This window comes from Schistocerca americana, chromosome 5 (assembly GCF_021461395.2).
Source record: "Schistocerca americana isolate TAMUIC-IGC-003095 chromosome 5, iqSchAmer2.1, whole genome shotgun sequence".
Taxonomy (NCBI): Eukaryota; Metazoa; Arthropoda; class Insecta; order Orthoptera; family Acrididae; genus Schistocerca; species Schistocerca americana.
The window spans coordinates 488,080,706-488,100,937 of record NC_060123.1 but is presented as its reverse complement, the minus strand read 5'-3'; the positions used below and the strand labels follow the sequence as shown (position 1 = coordinate 488,100,937).

The following is a 20,232-nucleotide window of genomic DNA, read 5'->3' as shown; positions in this document are numbered from 1 at the left end:
TTGCATATTTCAGTGAAAGGCCACACGTGACAGTTATTGTAATATAAAAATGACATCTGATAATATACTGATGTAGAGATTGTGGAGCATGTGGCCGACAATGTGCGCACTGTGACCTGAGCCTGTGACCTGAGTGAGGTACTGCCATGGCTCCCAGCCCAGGTAGTCAATGTATCGAACTAATTCCTTTCATGCTACTGTGAAGTGAGCTGTGAACAGCTCTGATATGGATGCTTATGTTGTTTATGGCCATGTCAGTGATAGCTTAGTGACACCCTCTCTCTCCTGTGTCTGCTTTAAGCTTCTAGGAGCCATGATCCATGTACTGCACGGTGTATGCTGCCATCTTAATTAAACAAGCTTCCAACATTTCAGTGTCAAACACCTCTTTTGTAGAGTAATGGAGTATAGACTCTTTCTCTATTGTTTTGTTTATCTGAGAAGTCCCTTGAAAATTTGTGGAAGATTTTCTACACAAAATTTTAGAGTACTAGCTTGCAAATATATTGAAGAAATTTTCATTGTATCTGAACTACAAAACAATTCTTCTGCATCAGAATGAATACTTCTTTCATGCTGCAAAGACACATGTGTGTTTCCTGAGAATGGTTCAAAATGAATTGCTAGTACATGAAAACAGCTATGAAATTGGAAGTATGTTTTCCAAAAGGTTAATTTGATAATAAATTTGTCTGAAGGACAACAAAAGTTATTTACGATCAGTCTGGAAATAGTGAACACAGCATGACCTCTTGTTTGTATTTCTAACGTACATAACAAACTGGGATGGCTATGAGCAAAATGCACTTCAATTTTAAAGAAGGTTGCATTTAGTTCAGAGAAAATGTACGTGAATTTCTCCTTTCAATTTGATGTATTCTAGATTTGCAAATTATGAAGGTTAAGGGATGTTAACCATGTTTTCTGTTTATACAGTTAGATTAAAATATTCTGCTTTGTAAATGTGGAAGCAGTAGTAATAAAAACGCTTTTGCAAGTCAGGTTGTGGCCTTTTTTGTCTTCAAACACTCAGCATATCAACTCTGCTCCTGGGATATTTAGAAAACTCGTGCTTAAAGACGCTACTTTTTTAAAATTTTTATCAGGACATTGCAAGTCAAGTTTACATAGCCTTTCAGGTAATTTACAACTGTTGTTTTTAATACTTCCAAACAGATCTCTCTCTCTCTCTCTCTCTCTCTCTCCCCCCCCCCCCTCCCTCCCTCCCCCAAACATTCTCTCTCTCTGTTGTTACATTTTATATATTTCATACACACACAGTTAGATAATGTAACGAAATGAGGAGGTGCTGAACTGAACTGGGAAGAAAAGAATGGCACAACTTGACCAAAATATGGGGTCAGTTGATAAGACACATTCTGAACCATAAGGAATCATCAATTTGGCAACGGAGAGAGAGAGAGAGAGAGAGAGAGAGAGAGAGAGAGAGAGAGAGAGAGAGAGAGAGAGAGAGCATGGGGACAGCCAATTCAGCTAAAGTGAGTAAAGCAAATGAATGTAGGTTGTAGTAGTTATGCAGAGATGAAGAGGCTTGCACATGATACACTTGCCATTAGGTGAGCACGTAGTTAACAAGTCAAACTTACACACAGTCTTACAAATTCACTGACTTTCCATTGATCATCTTACACACTCAAACAAGATGTGTTTTATGCCCTCTTCATTTCAAGATGAGAATGTCAAACATCCATCATGGCTATTCAGAACAAAGTTTTTTGATTTGAGTGTTGGGATTTTATCATCACATTATTATATGACTGTTCAACAACCTGAAGAGTAATCATTCCTGTGAAAGCTCCTAGCAGTGAAACTGTGACACTGAACCTACAAACACTTAAAATAACACAGCCTAACATATCAAAATATTTTACTTATATTGGAAAAGGTACAGCAGTTTCAAGAGTCATAGCATCATGATACTTAGAATTTTTAATAAAAAAGTATTCCAATGCTTACAATTTCCATGACATTCTGTGATGAATTACTAGTAAGTGCTCTTTCAAATAGGTACTAAAACCAATTTAGACACTGTGTGCAGGTATTTATTTCAAGACCTGGCTGCATGTGACAATACAGACACACACTAACAGCTTTGTGGCTACCCAGCCGATCCATTTCTCACTCATTTACTGTTTACAGGTGTACTAAAATTGAAACATATCTAACAGTTTCAGAAATCTTGTATCAAAACACAGACATCTTATGCAGAGTACTGAAGAGAAAATATTGGTCTGAATAAAGGCAATTAGATACTGGAGAAAAGATCTCTCTGATAAGTCTTAATGTAAGTTACTGTTTACTTTTTTATATGTGTATATTTTACAGATGCATGATTGTTGAATGTGTGTGTGTACGTTTTTTCCAATAAATATTGATGTTCAGCAGGAATAAATTTTGAACAAACTTATATGAGTTTTGAAGTGTGTCTTTGGTGTAGACCCAATTAACTCTGGTTTAATCTATTAAACAAGCCACAATCCCTGCACAACATATATGAATGTGTTTTAAATTCTGCAAGAAGAATAACAGGCAGAATTGTATTATTACAAATGACACACACCAATATAATATTTGTTGATATTCTGATTGCATTTTATGAATTTGCAAAATTATCTTGCAGCCATTCACACTAAAAAAGTGAAGGAAGCTCAGAAACCAAGTACATCCAAGAACTGAAAAAAATACACTGCAATGACTGACAAATGGCTGTGAAGTTTTAATTAATATTAAGAAATCAAAGGAGAAGCCTTCTCAAAACAACAATACAGAGTACAAAATGCCAAAAATAAGTGAAATGAGAATATTTATCTTCTGAACTAAGCTCCTGCAAATGGTTTTCACAATAGGTCCCTTACTTTTAAGGGTATTTTGCAGTTGATATGTATTTTAAATTTGAATAGGCAGTCCTTATAATGTTTTACTACGTAGATACAGAGACATCGTTTTATGATACTTGTTTCAGAATCCTGGGCATATGATAAATAATTCATCATATAAAGTAAAAAATTGAAGAAGCAAGAATAGGACACTTTAAGACAACTGAAAATTTTAATTCTGTGGAAGAACATAATAATGAACTTGAGTTATCCTGTGTTATCTCAAATAATATGACAGACCAAAATGTCCCGCTTACTCCTTAGCAGTTCCCATTAGAAAATCAGGACTATGCGCTTACTGGACATATTTGGCTCTTTGTTAAAAACCCTTGCTTACAATTTATTTAAAGTTTTGGTAACAAAGATGATTCCATTTTCTTGATCACTAGGTCTTCTTTTACTGATGCCCAAGGCCACTGTAATAAGGAACAAATAAAATACCACATTGAAATGTCATGTTCACACACAACCATTACCTGAAAATTCATAAATATGAGAAAATGAATTGTAATAAAACAGAGAGCATTATTTACTTAACAGTAAACTGATTTAGGAAGTAAATAAAGGTTTCTGTTGCTTGTAATAGGGAGATAAATGATAAGAAGTTGTCATAAATCAATCCATGTGATGGAGAATGCCTTTAGCTTACAATTACCTCTAACATTCACTTTCTACATTGTTAATATTCAAAGGGATAAATAATTGTCCTTTTTTTTAAGTACACAGTTGCCAAGGCAATTTTTTACCTACAGCTTTACATTGTAATTTCAGTCCCACCTGTTGATTTAATTTCTCTGCTACATATCAAATGGTCAAGTACAACATATGAAACACAAATTTTGCCTGAAAGCCAAGTAACAAAAAGGTGTCACTCTAAAAACTGTATCTCTAAAAACTGTATCTGAGGCACTGAGAAAGGATATGGAAAAGGAAGAAAACAGTGTTATGATTACTTTGGACCATCATTATACTAATGTATACAAAAAGAAAATTCTCAACTAATTTACTTAAAGGATTATTCTTATTTGATAGTGTGACTTATGTTAAATATGTCCATTTTAGCTGCACAAAACTATTCCACAAATGGTCTTTGTACCCAATTTGGGTTCGACCAGCAGCCTGTAATTTGCACGGCTCTCACACTTACTTATGAGGCAGTATTAAATGTAATTCAGTTGCAGAGAGGATACACAATAAGAAGCATAAATAAATAAAACAAATAAAAATTACAGAGACTGTGCAGTTCATACAACTAACACTACCTCTTTCAGCGAAATGTGAGGAAGCTCTACTGTTGTACATTAAAGCACGGTGAAAGCTAAATTATCTCCATTACAAAGAAACTGCTACTGGAAGCTTTATTTACTACTGCAATAGTGGATATGTATTACTGACCACAGCCAACAATGGAATGGAAGGGAAAACTTATGTACTTACATAACAATCATTCTGAAACAGGTGAAACTTCCGCAGAGCCACAACAAAGATTTCAATTCCATTAATAATTTTCAGTATGTGGAAGTTGATAACATTTTGATGTTAAAGTCCATTACTAAAACATGCAGTTTGTGTCTAAGAGGTATGAAAAGGAGGCAATATAATCAGGAAGTAAAAGAAAGAAATGAAATAGGGAGAGAGATTGAGGGGAAGGAGATGGCAGAGAGAGAGAGAGAGAGAGAGAGAGAGAGAGAGAGAGAGAGAGAGAGACGGAATTGATGTTGGGGATGGAGGAGCAGGGTAGTGGGAGGCAGAGTGAAGTGGAGAGGGTGCAGTACATGTTGGAATGAGTTGTAAGGAGTAAAATTTGAGGAAAAAGGGTCAGTTTACAAAAGTTACATGTTATTTAGTGTTATCAGGCTGCATACAAAAAAAGGATGAATTATCAGATGACTCCTGCAACACTCCCCAGTGAGATGCAATAACTCATTTATAACATCTTCTGGAATTCCAATTATTTTTATGATAGAAAATGATGGGAAGTCAAGGTTTCTTTAACTCTCTGTTGCATGCAGGTGTTTAGTTTTATACAAGGTGAAGTTCTTGATGCATTACTTGTAAATTAATCAACTGCATTAGTATCCAGTAACTTCTTGTCTCCCCTCTCCTTCATTGTTATCTACGTAACATAGTACAGACTTACAGCACTAGTTTAGTATGTGAAATGTATTTATTTTCATTTGGATCAGTTCAACAATTTTTAATGTACTAGTACCAAACTGACACACTGAGCTTCTGAACATTATTTAAGAGGAATTTACAAATTATAAGTGACATACAGTGGATTACTGCAGGATGCAGAATACATGCAACCACCGTGAGCTCCAAAATACCAAGGAAATAAAATAAAAAAATCCTTGAAGAGAATAGCAATGAATCAAAAGAAAATTTTTGAAGAATTAACTCTGAGACTTGAAACTTTGTTAATTTTTATTCTAAAAACTGAAAAATAACTGACATTTCTGTTCTTGAAGGTTCCTAACAGATTAAAACTGTGTGCCAGACTGGAGCTCAAACTCGAAACCTTGCCTTTTGCAGGCAATGCTCTTACTGACTGAGCTATCCAGGCATGACTCACAAACCAAGCTCACAGTTTTATATCATCTCCTAGCTCCCAAATTTTTGGGAAGTCCTGTATAACTTGCTGGACTAATAGTCCTAGGAGAAAGGATATGGCAAAGAAACTTTTCTGCTACCTAAGAAGTTATTTTGAGAATGAATATTTCACTATGAACAAGTATGAGCACTGTTTGGTAACTTTCTAGGCTGAATTATGGACTATGATGCAGGCAAGACAAGGTTCTGCATTCCAAGTCTTGATTTGGCACATGGTTAAACCCTACAAGGAAGTTTCAAAATAGTACAAACTCTGGAGGTAAGTGAAACATTCATTCTGGAAATTTCTCTTCATGTTATCATGCCATGTTTAAAGATTCTTTCTCGAAATTTCTCTTCTTGTTATTGTACTGCATTTTGCTTATATTTTCGGAAGCACCTTCAGTTATTAACTGTGTTAATCAGGGAAGCTTTATTACCATGAGTAATTGGGCTTATTCTGTATTCAGAGGCTTCTAGATAGTTTTCAAAGATAACTGGAAAATAAGTAAAGGTGTTTCGACATATATTATTAACAGTTAGCTCAAAAAATATTCTAAAAGCTAAAAGAAGAAATTTTGATAATTTTGTTACACTTCACTTGTTATGTTGCTCATCTTATGGTGTCTAAAGTTATGGTAGTTCATCAGTATATTGTGTGTTCCTGCAACACTGACTCCCACTTAGGATATGGACTTCTAAACATTGTAAAATATATGCCTGCGATAAAGCATAATCTTTAATATGGTTGGTATTGTGAAATGCTGTATGTTGAACTGAATACATAACAACATAGTTGCTATGTCTTGTTTGTTTCTCATCATGCAATCACACCTCTCCTACATTTCTGCCTACAATGTATTTTACTTAAACTTCAATGTAAAAAACCAACTTTTTAATGCACTCAGTGTCCCAATATACCATACTATGACTACTATGTAGAGTGATAAAAATTTAGATAGTGATGCATGGTGAATGAAGCGATCCATTTATTTAGTCTTTATTGATAATGTACTAACTTATGAAGGGCTGATCCTGTTAAATAACACCAAAAACGTGCAATATGCAAACAAGTTTACTAAAATCTTTATTCTGCATTTCCAAAATATAACATATTACAACAAAATGTGAACACTGCAGCAGACTCATACTTTGATCACTGCATTCAATTGTTGAATGTGTGCATCTTAAATTACACCACTTTGTTATTCTAAATCGTTTGCTCATGTCGGATATGTCTAAAAGGGTTACTAAGACCTTACGTTATGATCAAAATATTTTTTTGCTTTACTGTAGTTAAATATATATGCAGGAATTATGTGCTGGATGGTTTCAATGATGAGATGATTATTCATAAAAATATTTGCAATTTCACAGAATCTTAAATATAAAATAAATATGAATTGTACTTATGAAAAGGAAAAACATTTATAGCATTTTCAACAAAACCTTTGTGTATTACAAAAGTATTTTCGCTCATGTAAGAAAATAGCTTTTAGGATCATTATTTTAAAAGTCTTCTTTATTCAATGCAGTTATTAACGAGACATTTTTCACAGTAAAAAAATTTTAAAATTTTAGAAACACGATTTGCAATTATAAACAAAATTATATCATGCTTAATTTAGGAGTCACTGTATATAAATAACTTGCACATTTCACATTGATAATGGAATGTATGAATAAGTATATGTGTAATGAATCTAAGTACACTTGAGTATTTATACATTTATACTTCACCTCAACAAACTAAATTCCATACTGCAGTAGGCACTTGGCAACGAACGGTAAACGTCAACTATTTCATGAAACTATTACCTAATAGCAAGAAATGAGGAAAAACCATACAGCACAAAACATAATACAGTATCTAATACTCTTGTGCTTTACACTGCTTCTCACTCACATACACAGCACTTTGACAATGGCAGGCTACACGCTGATGATACTTTTACCTCTACCCACACATGGAAAAATGAAAACAATTCACATACTATTACAGCTCAATGGAGCTATTTGACAGTTTTACTGAAAATCTGTTCTGGAATATATTTTACTTTGTGTCTCTTCGGTCAAACAAATAAATAACTCATTACATTTGAGACATAAAAGCATTTTCTAATGTTCACATAATTTAACTAATATTTTGTAACACTTTTCTTTTCTTTTAAATATACAACAATGTGAAGCACACTGAAAGATTATTGTACAGCATATGGGGTAGATACAACACAGACACCATTCTATCTGTATGTATGGACTGTACGATCATACCAACTGAAATATAGACAAGTTTATAGAGCAGTAAAGACTACATACATTAAGTTACAGTAAGTTTCATCTATAGGAAGTACTCAACAGGAGAGACTAAATTAAAACTGATGACATAAGTACCATACAAACAATGAAGATGATGGAAGTAGGCGCTACATATTTCCAGAATTCTGATTTTTGCGTCTTTGGAGATCGACAGCAACATCATCCACTGAGATGAGTTTTTCTATGGGAATACAAGACAGTTCTCCTCCAACAGTGGCAGGTGGTGTCCACTTCTCCTTTGCTCTCATTTCTGCTTCCTTCGCTTCTCTAGCAGCTCGTCTTTCCTTGAGCTTGAGAGAGAAGATTGCTACACTACGAGCCCTTTTCATCAGACTCTGTTTCACTCTAGTTTTCTTCGCAGCTGCTGCTTCTTCAGGTTTTACCACAGTCTCATCTCCCTCCTGACTTGACACAGTGCGGCTACTATCTGATAAAGACATTTCCTTCTGTTCAGACTTTTCTGGGGAAAAGCGGAATTTGGGGCGAGGATGAGTGGATGCCCAAGGAGGGGCAGAACGTAGAAGATCGGAATCAGAGGACGCAGTAAGTTCTTTAGGTGTCACTATGCAGTCAGTGCTCCGGTGAGTTGCTAGATTTTCACCTGATCCACCTGCTACAGTCTCTGAATCACAGGATTTTCTACTTCCTTCAAGACCAAGATGTCGAACCCAGTCCACTCCGTGAGGCCCTATGGTAAGGTGATACCCGAGTGGTTCCCCTTCAGGGGATAACCACTCATGAGGTGATGCCCTCTTGTTCATACTTTTGGGCAAAGTAGGGGATGGTAAACTATCAGGTGTTCCTGCAGAAGCAGCACTTCCATCTGGAACAGCTTTTGCAGCAATCTCGGTAAACTGATGCCCAGTTTCTGCAGCTTCAGTCTCCTCAACAGTTCCTTCCTGATCCATTTCCTTGTTTTCATCATTTGCTGGGGAAACTACAAAACTGAAAAGCAAACACTTGCATGACAGAATACATAAATGTCAGAATTTAGTAAAAGTATTAAAGAAACGTATTTTACCGGCCAATGACGGTGCTCGGTGCACTGACTGCTGAATCTCGTGCTGGAGTGGAGGCTGTTGTGGAAGACAGTCGACGACAAGCCTCTCTACGAGCAAATTCAACTTTTGCCATCTCTGTAGCAACCCATTCAGGGACATCAGGGATAGCACAGCTTATTAGGAATCGCAGTATTAACATGATGTGCTGTAAAAAGCAGTTACAACATGTATCACACACTGTGAATAGAATGAAGCAGCAACCTGAAAATAATGGGCTGGCTATTGTTTCTACATTTGTTAAAATAAAAAGCTCTATGGGGAAACAGGTGAGAACTCTTGTGTTAGCTGGAAGTGGCTGTTGCCAGAAATTATTATAAATCTGAGTATATGGGTGCACTGCGTACCGTATTTTATGGACTATAAGACACATTTCTTTCTTTGAAAAATTGGCTCCAAAAGTCATGTGCACCTTGTACTTGAAATTAATATAAAAATGTCCAGAATGTCCAGCAGTGGATATAAAATTCCTGCCAGTCTCAAAAATGGCCATATTTTTGACGCTGTAGGAAGGCTATCTCTATCAGGCAACATTGGGATTCAACTGGTAGCAGCAGTGCACCGATGTGACAAATATGAGTTCCAGGGATTCACAAGCCTGTTAGGACTGTCTCCCTCTCACCCCACCATTACAAACTCAGAACACTTTCTAGCCTGTGAGCATAATTGCAGTCTACGGTGCCAGTGAACTAATGGACTATGGATGATGGATGGAACCAACGTGAATTCCTGCTGAAGGGAGTTTTGAAACAACCGACAATCAAACAAGTGTCAGTGGATACAACAGTTGTGGTCTAGAGTGACTGAAGACATTATAGTTAAATCTTTCAAAAAGTGTGGCATAAGTAACACCCTCGATGGCAGTGAAGCAAACACTTGCATGACAGAATACATTAATGTCAGAATTTAGTAAAAGAAAAGGACAACAATAACAACAAAGAGAAGGAAGAAAAAGTAGAAGAAGAAGAAAGTTCAGCTCACAATTTTCAAGGATTTTAAAGATCAGTTCAGTTTTGCAAACTAAGAATTTATTTAAAGTCTAGCTTTAAAATCTAATGATAAAAATGGTAAAAATCTTATTTCAAAAAATTCTTAAAAATTAAGCTGCATCTTATCTGTAGTGGCTAATAGTCCGTAAAATATGGTATGAATGAACCTAAAATTCACCGAGAAATCATTTACAGGAAGGGCAAATCCATATTTTAAATACACAATTCAGAGATAGTTAAAAGGATATTCAGAAGTAGATGAGTCAGGGTAAAATAGGTTTGTTGTTTCAAAATGAAGATTTGATTTCCACACTGTCTTGTTCAAACTCAGTTACCTCCTTTCCTTCACAATGTCCTCCATGTTTTTGATTTTTTTTTCACCCCCCCCCCCCCTCCCCCTCAGGAGTATGATAGATAAATGGGTATTCCTTGAGTTCAGTGAACCCATGACATGCTACTTGGAAAGCTGCTTTTCTCTGCTCACCTCAAGCAGAAAGGTTTGCAGTGGTGTCATATGATGATGAGTAAGTATTTACTGATAAGCAGCTCAATTCTGCATAATAATTAGATGCCAAAATCGATCCTTCCCTAAAGAAATTGTACTGGTATTACTTTTTCTAATGGAATGATCAAGCATGTGAAGTACTGATTATATGCCAAAGGCAGTTTACAACTGTGCCATGAAGTGTTGAACAAACAGATTGAGTAGGAACTAACTTTCTCTTACACAAAACAGAATACATATGTTAAACAACTGACTTTTTTGATAAATATATACGATTCATTACAAATCTGTTGAATCCTGTAGGACAGCAAAAGATTCTATGATAATTTGGATACTTTACCAGTCATAAGAGTTTCTATGAGATTCCAATTAGGAAACATCACAAAGAAAGCACTTCAAGAGCAGTCCATGAACACCAAGTCAACATCGTCAGTGTTGCTGAAATGTGAGGAACACCAAGAAGTAACACAACAAATCTCAACTTATGATCCAATACATAATTCTTTTCCCTGACTCCCCCTTCAATTATGAATTTCTCACTATCCAGATGAAACCTAAACAAAGCTGTAGCATTGATGAACATATGCTGCAGTAGACTAATGTGTGTTGAATGTATGCCTTCTTACTCGAGACCTGTTAGTTCAGATTTTGTTGAAACTGAATTTGAAGTGTTCTCAAAATTTGTGCATACCAGTATGTGATGTTCAGGAATGTTGTTCACACATTTTAAATGGGAATAAATAAAGACGAGTTAGGTGCATCCTTAGAAAGAAGTCCCAGAAAATTTTCACACAGTGCAGCGCTCTAGAGTTGTGTGTCAACAACATCTGTTTACAGAGCTGTGCGTTAACTCAAACTAAACCTAGGAAATATCCTATAACCAAAAATACTCTGTAAGATTGTCACAGACACATTGACAGTATGTGGTCTTGTATTTTCCTGCATAAAATAACCACAGGGCTTTTCATTATTTATTATTTCTTTAAAAATGGTTGCAAGATAGGGTGATTATAATTACAGTCAAACTTTCAAACCACCATAGAAATAACAGCACAGGTCAGAATGACATCAAATTACAATGGAATATTATCGAAGAATGTGGAAAAATGAACGGCAGACTAAATAGTAAATAGTTACAAAATGTAGCAATAGATGGTGCTGTAAGCATCATAATTTAATAGCGGTCAACTGCAAATGACAAATGAATCATACAACAATGCCCAAGGTGTAAGTTTGAGGTTAAACAAACTGTACTACTCAGTTTGCATGGGTGTACAGGTGTGATACTGTTAGTTACATCCGCCACGGCAAGGTCACATCACTTTGGATGGGAAAAATTGGGTTTTAATATCTTGAGGCCAAAACCTGCATAAAAAGCATCACTCACCTCAGTTTTTAATTGTCCTGAGGCCAAAAGCCGCATAAAAAGCATCACTCACCTCAGTTTTTAATTGTCCTGAGGCCAAAAGCTGCATAAAAAGCACCAATCACGTCGGTTTTTAATTGTCCTGAGGCCAAAAGCCATATAAAAAGCATCACTCACATTAGTTTTTAATTGTCTTGAGGTCAAAAACTGCATAAACAGAATCAATAAAAATCAAATAAAATTATTAATTTCAATGTGACTGGCACAAAACATGTACAATATGCTGTCCGCCATTTCTACAAGTTGAAATTGAAAAACAGCACATTTGACAACGGATCAAAGAGTTTCCGAGGTCACGTTCAGAACATGTCGCGCAATGCGTACCTTCAGTGCAGCTAAGTTTGCAATCGGAAAAGTGAACACAACCTCTTTCAGATAGTCCCACAACCAGAAGTCACTCGGATTAATATCAGGTGATTGGGACAGCCAGGCTGTAGGCAAATGGCGGCTGATAATTCTAGCATTTCCAAAATGGCACTTTAGTAGCTGGTTAACTGGATTGTCAATGTGCGGATGTGTGCCATCTTGCATAAAAATGATCCCATCCACACACCCATGCTGTTGGAGAGCTGGAATGACATGGTTGCACAAAAGACACTCATAGCGCTTACTAGTGATGGTACAGTTAACAGGACTGGAAGCACCTGTCTCTTCAAAAAAATATGGCCCTATGATAAATGATGCTGTAAACCTGCACTACACAGTGACCATTTCAGGATGGAGTGGCACTGGTTGATTTGCGTATGGATTTTCTGTTGCCCATATTTGACAATTCTGTGTATCGACATATTCTGTCAGACGGAAGAGGGGCTTCATCTGTCCACAAAATCTTCCACGGCCAATCATTGTCCTCTTCCATGTGAACAAGAAATTCTAAAGCAAAGATCTCTCCTGCTGGCTGGTCAACAGGAAGCAACTCGTGCACATTGGTAACTTTGATGGATAGCTCAGAAGGATAGGATTTTACACACCATGCTCACGGGTACGTCCAATGTTCACCGTGCTCACGGGTACGTCCAATGTTCATGCAATTCTCCGTGCACTATATGTTTGCACACCATTACTCATCTCCTTCTGCATTGGTTGGCCACTGTTTCCACTAACGTCGAATCAATTCGTTTCCTCCCTCTACCACGTTGCACACCAAAAGAACCCGTCTTTTTGAATCACTTTCTCCAGACCCATGGCAGTCATCGGACCAACACATTTTTTCAAACCCTTCAGTGTCTAGAACTTCTGCAGAGCGACACGTGCACAGTCATCATTCTTGTAATAAAGCTTTACAAACAGAGCATGTTCCTGCATTGATACAGTCAGTCATGGCGAATGACGCAGACGCAAAAGAAGGAAAAGCCATGTAGCTGGCATATTTAACCAATTTCAATGGATCATGCGCATGACAGGTGTTTTCATTTTAGTATTTTGACACATACGGCGCCATCTATTGATCAATTTTCACAATTTTTTTTCTTCTGCCACATGTTTTCCCCTTCTCCAACATAATTCCATTGCAATTTGACAATATTCTGATTAGTGGTGTTATTTCTACAGCGTTTTGAAAGTTTAACTTTAAGTATAATCACCCTGTATATTGTTCACATGCCTACTGGAATGTATGGTTGTCACAATATATTAATAGTTTGTCCCAACAGGTGACATATGAATAAAAATGAACTGATTTTCTAGCTGGGTCTATTAAGTGGGTTGGTGATTTCCTTGTCTGGAGTTGAAGACAGCTTGGCTGATGGAAATGAAAGATTCTGATTATCCATAATACTATGTCTGATGAATCTGAGATGAAATTTGCACTCTGTACATAAAGCAAGATAGTAACATCTAAATGTTCGTGGAAAGTTATACACTATTATATACTGCTCACTAAAATATCAAAGTTTTCATCTCTCAAAAATAAAAATAAATATAGGTAATTCAGCTGTTACAAGATCTTACCTCAAGTGCAACTATGAGCAAAATTGTCTGTGTTGTAGACATTTCTGGAAACATTCTGTGTACTTGACCAGAGAGTCCAATAAGGGCACAGTTGACTAAGACAGCAATTAAGCACATTACCTCCATGGCATTCTGCAGTGGGAAAATTTTTTTGTTAGCTATTAATTCATAGTTACTTGAACATAAGCATCATACAACCTAACACATACCTGCCAAGTACCAATGTTTGACACTCTCTGACCAAATGGTCTTTGAAATATAAAGCACAATTTGAATGCATCACTACGGATCTCGATCAAATTGTTCAGCAGAGCACAGAAGGCAGCCATAGGGAACGCAGATGAAAATAAAACAACATAACCCAACTGTATAAACATTTCCAGATGATCTGCAAATGTTCCATCATACTGAAACAAAACATTAAAAGGTGTGATGATACGTTATGCAGTATATCAACAGAAAAATTAAAATATTGTATAGTCTGTATCCTAAATTGTACAACCATTATTTAAAATCGAATAAATGATCCTACTAATTTCTGTAAGCTAATTTGTGATATGAAATTAGGATTTTGCTTATAAACACAAATTCCAAGACTGTTCTGTATGTCATATATATATATAGTGTGATCAATTTTCTTTATTATGGTTAGCATTTATGTTTGCACTTGCACATGTGATGAAAGGTACATTGCTGATATGCTCAATGTAAGCCCAAGCCTTTTTTCCCCCCCTAAATTTCACCACATCTGTTGAAAGCAGAAATATTTTTCTTGGCTTGTACTGAAATATGGACTCTCCAAAAAGTAACAGCCAATGTTGGTTGCAGGCAGTAAAATTTGGTAATTGTACAGAAAACTGAGACTTTTCAACTTTTGGCTCAAAACACATGAACACCCTGATACCTATAATAACTTTTCCTACACTTTCATCTGCTTCACCTATTCCACTGCCTTTGTCCAGAAAGAAATCTCCTATCCTCTGTTGCTCCTCCCTAGCAGTGAAGTTTCTACTTCCAATGACTGATGCACCCTATACCCTTCATCATTGAGTATTATGCAGGCCTTCAATGCCTCAGTTGAATGCCAGCATTAACTAAAATTGAGTCTAGGAACTGCCCTATAATAAAAACAGTCCAGTATTCTCATAGACACATTGGCAGTATCTGCTCCTGCATGATCCTAAATGAAATAGCTATATGTGTTTTCATTACTTGTGTGTCTTTAAAAAGGGCTGCAACATACTGTTCACTTATCTACTGGCATTTATGGTCAAAACGTATCACTACTTTGTCCGAAGACATGACATGTGTGAAAATAAGTTTCATCTGTTAAGCTGGTTGGCAATCTTTCTGTCTACAGCTGAAAAGAGCTTGGTTTGTTAGAGGATGGAATGGAAAGATTCTAATTGTCCATTGTGCTATATCTGATGCACCTGAGACCAAATTTGCAAAGCAAACATCAGAAAAGCTAGTAACATGCAAATGTTCATGGAAAGTTATATACCATTATATGCTGCTAGCCAAAATACAGAAGTTCTCATCTTCAAAAAATAAAAATAATTATTGTTAAAACACCTGTTAAATGATCTTACCTCAAGTGCAACTATGAGCAAATGGACACTTTGAATACTTCCAATTAGCACTACCTTCCCTAATCTTCGGATATGGGAACTTGCTCTAGAACATATCACATTGTCCCACCACCCTTCAAAACCAAATCTTTTTAGCCTACTTGTTCTTGGCTTTCTTCATACAATGGAGTTTGTTTACAATGTATTTAATGATTTTACTCCATTTATTACCCTTCATTAGTTTTATTCGCACCACTGTCATTTTATTTTATTCTTCTATACATCTATTCATTTCTCATTCTATTGTCGTTGAGCTGAATCTGACACAGTACTTCCTGATAAACTATATTTGGCTTCCTATACTGACAAAATTTCCTTCATCTTTGCTCCTTTTCTTGTGCAAGACACAGTGAGTCCCTCTTAATTTGAGTTCTCCCACTCCAACTTCTCCAACTACTACTTTTCTTCTCTCCTGAAGAAAGAACACGAGGATTTAAAATCTGGGAGTAACCCTATACCAATTTATAAGCAAATAAAAGTCAGAGAAAATGAGAGTGCCAAAAAATGTCTCCTTTACAAATAGCACATATGATGCGTATTTTGTTGGCTTGTTTTGGAAGCTACAGCACATTTTTAGCAATCTGAATTGGTTAAATACTGTTACATTGTTTAGCAAAAATGAATTTTTCCTCTGCGTAGTACCAAAGAAAACACAACTACCTCCATTGGGTAACAGGCAACATCCAAACACGATGAACATATATAGTATAGCTAATGTGTAAATGTTTTGTGCTCGACAACTGAATCTCACACAGGGAAAAAAGGTGTGATTGAAACTTGGACCTTACATTATCAATGTGACAAAGTACAGCACTATCATCCTGCTTAAACTGGATTAGCTCTAAGGGTACATACAATTTTAATGGATAGGCCCACAGCCCATACTGCTTGTGGCTCACACTCAATTTTGCAATAAGGTTTTAATTGTGTCCAAATCGCAATACAGTTAGCCTGCCAAGTTATAAGGTTCCACACTGTTTGTTAGTTCAGTAGACCTCAATGCTTAGACATATGCAGATCACTCTGGTACTATTCTATAATTTAATAATCCAACAAACTACCACTAATTTATCCACAATGATCTATAAAGCCATTGACAACATCTATGAATAACTTTAATGTTATCAATAATGGTTTATAATTGAGATGTGTTACCTTCGAAAGACAATACGAAAACTAGTTTCACATGTGGCAATTTTTTTTTTTAAGTAACAATGGAATTTTTGTAGGTTTCTTGTCTAATTTGATTAGAGCTGTTAAAAATCCAAGAGCTACTTTGGTACACCATAATTCTGGCCATCGTGCTAACTTAATAGAATTAAATAGCAGATATTAGATGCCCTTCATTATGAAGTTATTAAACATCTCTCACAGGATATTAAATCCTAATCTCCATTAGACTTTTAGACCACAGTTATCAGATAAGGTGAAGCAAATCTCACCATTTCTTTTGAACAGTAATTGATAGGCATGTAAATATTTTCATATGAGAACCCATTGCAACTGAAAGACTTTCTGACATGGAAGGGTTCATTGTTTCAATACTGAACCATGTATGTGGTACTACTATTACCTTGCTCTATTAACATTATTATTATAAATGTCTCTGAAATACCCATGAAGATGACAGCATCACTAACTGATACACTTGCACTGAATGTCATCATTAAATATAATGGCTTTAGTTTGCCCTTGCTTTTGCCCATACTGCAGTACCAATATATCCAAGACCTAGTGACTAGTGTTCAAATGCCACATCAATTAATAACCCAGACCACTGCTATTGCAACAACTGAAAAGGCTGCTATCCCTCTTCAGGAACTGTATCTAGTGTGGTCTCTCAAGAAACACACCTAGGATGTGGTTATCTGTATGACTCAGATGCACGAGCTACCCAAACACAGCAAGGTCCACAGTCCATGAGAGGAGGAGGAGGAGGAGGAGGAGGAGAATAAGACAAAGACAAAGGGAGGCGAGATATGAAAGATGGGAGTAAAATGAAGACAGTGCAGTATACCAACATACATTGAAAGTAAACAGTAAATATATATTAAATAAATATTACGAACATACAGGAATATCTATTATAACATAACAAAAAGAAAAGAAAACTAAGGAATTCCCTACATGACACTGGAAATAACAACAACAACAACACTGTATTATTGTAATGATGTATGTCCAGCAACAGGCGGTCCATCTCAGCAGCATATGTAGTGTTTTTCATTAAGCTGGTGAGTTAACTGGTTCTGCTGTATACGTAGGACGAGTTCAAATTGTTATAAAATGGCTAACAAATAATACGATCACAAAACACGTGCCTCTTGAGTATCAGGACCATCCTTTTAGTTTTTGAACATATTTTCAGCTTTCTTATTTCATTTATGCACACTTTTTGTCCCTGGGATTCTGTTATTTTCTCCAACATGACACTTTCCACTGCATCATAACCCCACTTTTTGTCATAAGATTTGCTGCATTATGAAGTCAAATGTGTTGGGGCACCCACTGCTGTCTGTTAAAATGATGTTAGGCATGTAACCAATAGAATATAAACCACCATTCTACTATTAGTACAACTGCAATAACAGCAACAACAACAACTACTATTATTTGATTTGGCATACAATTCACAGACAATTCATTAAATAGAAATTTGATGGCGTTCAAGATGTGACTCTTGAGTAGATGGTACAAAAAAAATTCATCCGATGTACTTTGAACAATTAGGCAATTGTCCTTGATTCACGAAGCATGCTGACACAGAAATGGTCCAATTGCAAACTGCTACCATTGTGGAGGGAGCACATATTACCTAACATTTTTTCATTCACATTTGTGATTATTTTGCGACCAACTAAAGCTAATAGTCTAATCCCTTACTAAGGAAACCACCACCCCTTTCAGGTTCAGCCCACTATCAAGGAAACTGATGAAGGGTATAATACACAAGAATAATTGATCAGTTGCAAATCTTTTGTCTATAAAACTTATCAAGCAACCATAAAAAAATAAAGTTGATAAGGAACCTACAAACATGTTACCTATCTAATAATGTTTTTAATGCAGTTGAGAGATGTTCCTTGGAATTAAAGGTCATCTCTGAAATTCATGTAAGCTGCAGAGCACCATGATTCAAATATGTGAATTCATTCAGTTCTCTCTGTACACTCATGTTTCAAAGAAAGTCATCCTCTTTCACAGGAATATACATTCTACTTGAATGATGATAGAAATATGGGGTAAATTTTACTTTATGTACTGAAATTGAGAGGGTTTGCTGGACAGCAAAACCATGAAATATTCCTGGAGTAAATTCAGTTTTAATTACATTCCTTCATATATAAAAAATAATGATCCACAGGGTCAAATAACAGTTGCACTTGTTACATGAGCTGAGAAAGAATGCTATCTTGGTCGACTGATGTTAAAAGTTTATCTAGGAAATAGTTATAAGTTGCCAGTTTGTATGTTTGCTGGTAGGGGCCTCTGAGGGGCATTTAGCTTGCTCACTTCATCATTACTCAGTGGGTGATGGTGATAAACCAACAAGAAAATGTATTTCACATTCTTAGTTTCAACAGGTGTGATTCAGTTACGACTGTACAGAACGATTTTTGTTGAGAGTACGCCATTGCATATTCGACAGTGTAAGGAGGGCACAGAAGTTCACAATGCACCGTTGGTCTCTAAGGTCACCTGATCTCATAGTATGTGTTCTTTTCTGGTGGGGATTTGTAAAACAATTTAGGTGGATCCCTTCCAACAACTTTGGGTGAACTGCAACTCTGGATGAACTCATCAGCAGTAATGTAGTAATTCCAGGCATTTTTGCAGAAGTACAGGACAAGTTTGACTATGGTCTCGATTGTGAAAAATTGTAAAAAGTACCCCAAGGTTGTATGTGCTTGCATACAAGAGAAGTACCTATACTGCCATTTTTTTAAAAAAGGAAATGAGAAACCATTTTGTAATCATATACTTCAGTTCCCCCCCATGAACCATGGACCTTGCCGTTGTTGGGGAGGCTTGCGTGCCTCAGCGATACAGATGGCCATACCGTAGGTGACACCACAATGGAGGGGTATCTACTGAGAGGCCAGACAAACGTGTGGTTCCTGAAGAGGGGCAGCAGCCTTTCCAGTAGTTGCAGGGGCAACAGTCTGAATGATTGACTGATCCGGCCTTGTAACACAAACCAAAACGGCCTTGCTGTGCTGGTACTACGAACGGCTGAAAGCAAGGGGAAACTATGGCCGTAATTTTTCCCGAGGGCATGCAGTTTTACTGTATGGTTAAATGATGATGGCGTCCTCTTGGGTAAAATATTCCGGAGGTAAAATAGTCCCCACCATTCTGAACTCCGGACGGGGACTACTCAAGAGGACGTCATTATCAGGAGAAAGAAAACTGGCGACCTATGGATCAGAGCGTGGAATGTCAGATCCCTTAATCGGGCAGGTAGGTTAGAAAATTTAAAAAGGGAAATGGATAGGTTAAAGTTAGATATAGTGGGAATTAGTGAAGTTCGGTGGCAGGAGGAACAAGACTTTTGGTAAGGTGAATACAGGGTTATAAATACAAAATCAAATAGGAGTAATGCAGGAGTAGGATTAATAATGAATAAAAAAATAGGAGTGTGGGTAAGCTACTACAAACAGCATAGTGAACGCATTATTGTGGCCAAGATAGACACGAAGCCCATGCCTACTACAGCAGTACAAGTTTATATGCCAACTAGCTCTGCAGATGATGAAATGTATGATGAGATAAAAGAAATTATTCAGGTAGTGAAGTGAGACGAAAATTTAATAGTCATGGGTGACTAGAATTCGAGAGTAGGAAAAGGGAGAGACGGAAACATA

At 36.5% G+C, this 20,232-nt stretch overlaps 1 protein-coding gene across 1 annotated transcript in view; it reads right to left on the bottom strand.

The window, feature by feature from the left end:
- Positions 1-6,587: 6,587 nt before the first annotated feature.
- LOC124615505 (anoctamin-8) overlaps positions 6,588-20,232 on the bottom strand; it is a 191,267-nt gene continuing 177,622 nt past the window's right edge. Inside the window, exons 13-16 of the mRNA XM_047143460.1 lie at positions 13,946-14,143; positions 13,737-13,868; positions 8,830-9,014; positions 6,588-8,753 (exon numbers count right to left, since the gene is read on the bottom strand). Coding sequence (XP_046999416.1) covers positions 7,916-8,753; positions 8,830-9,014; positions 13,737-13,868; positions 13,946-14,143 — 1,353 coding nt within the window. The 3' untranslated portion in view covers positions 6,588-7,915. The remainder of the gene's footprint in view (positions 8,754-8,829; positions 9,015-13,736; positions 13,869-13,945; positions 14,144-20,232) is intronic.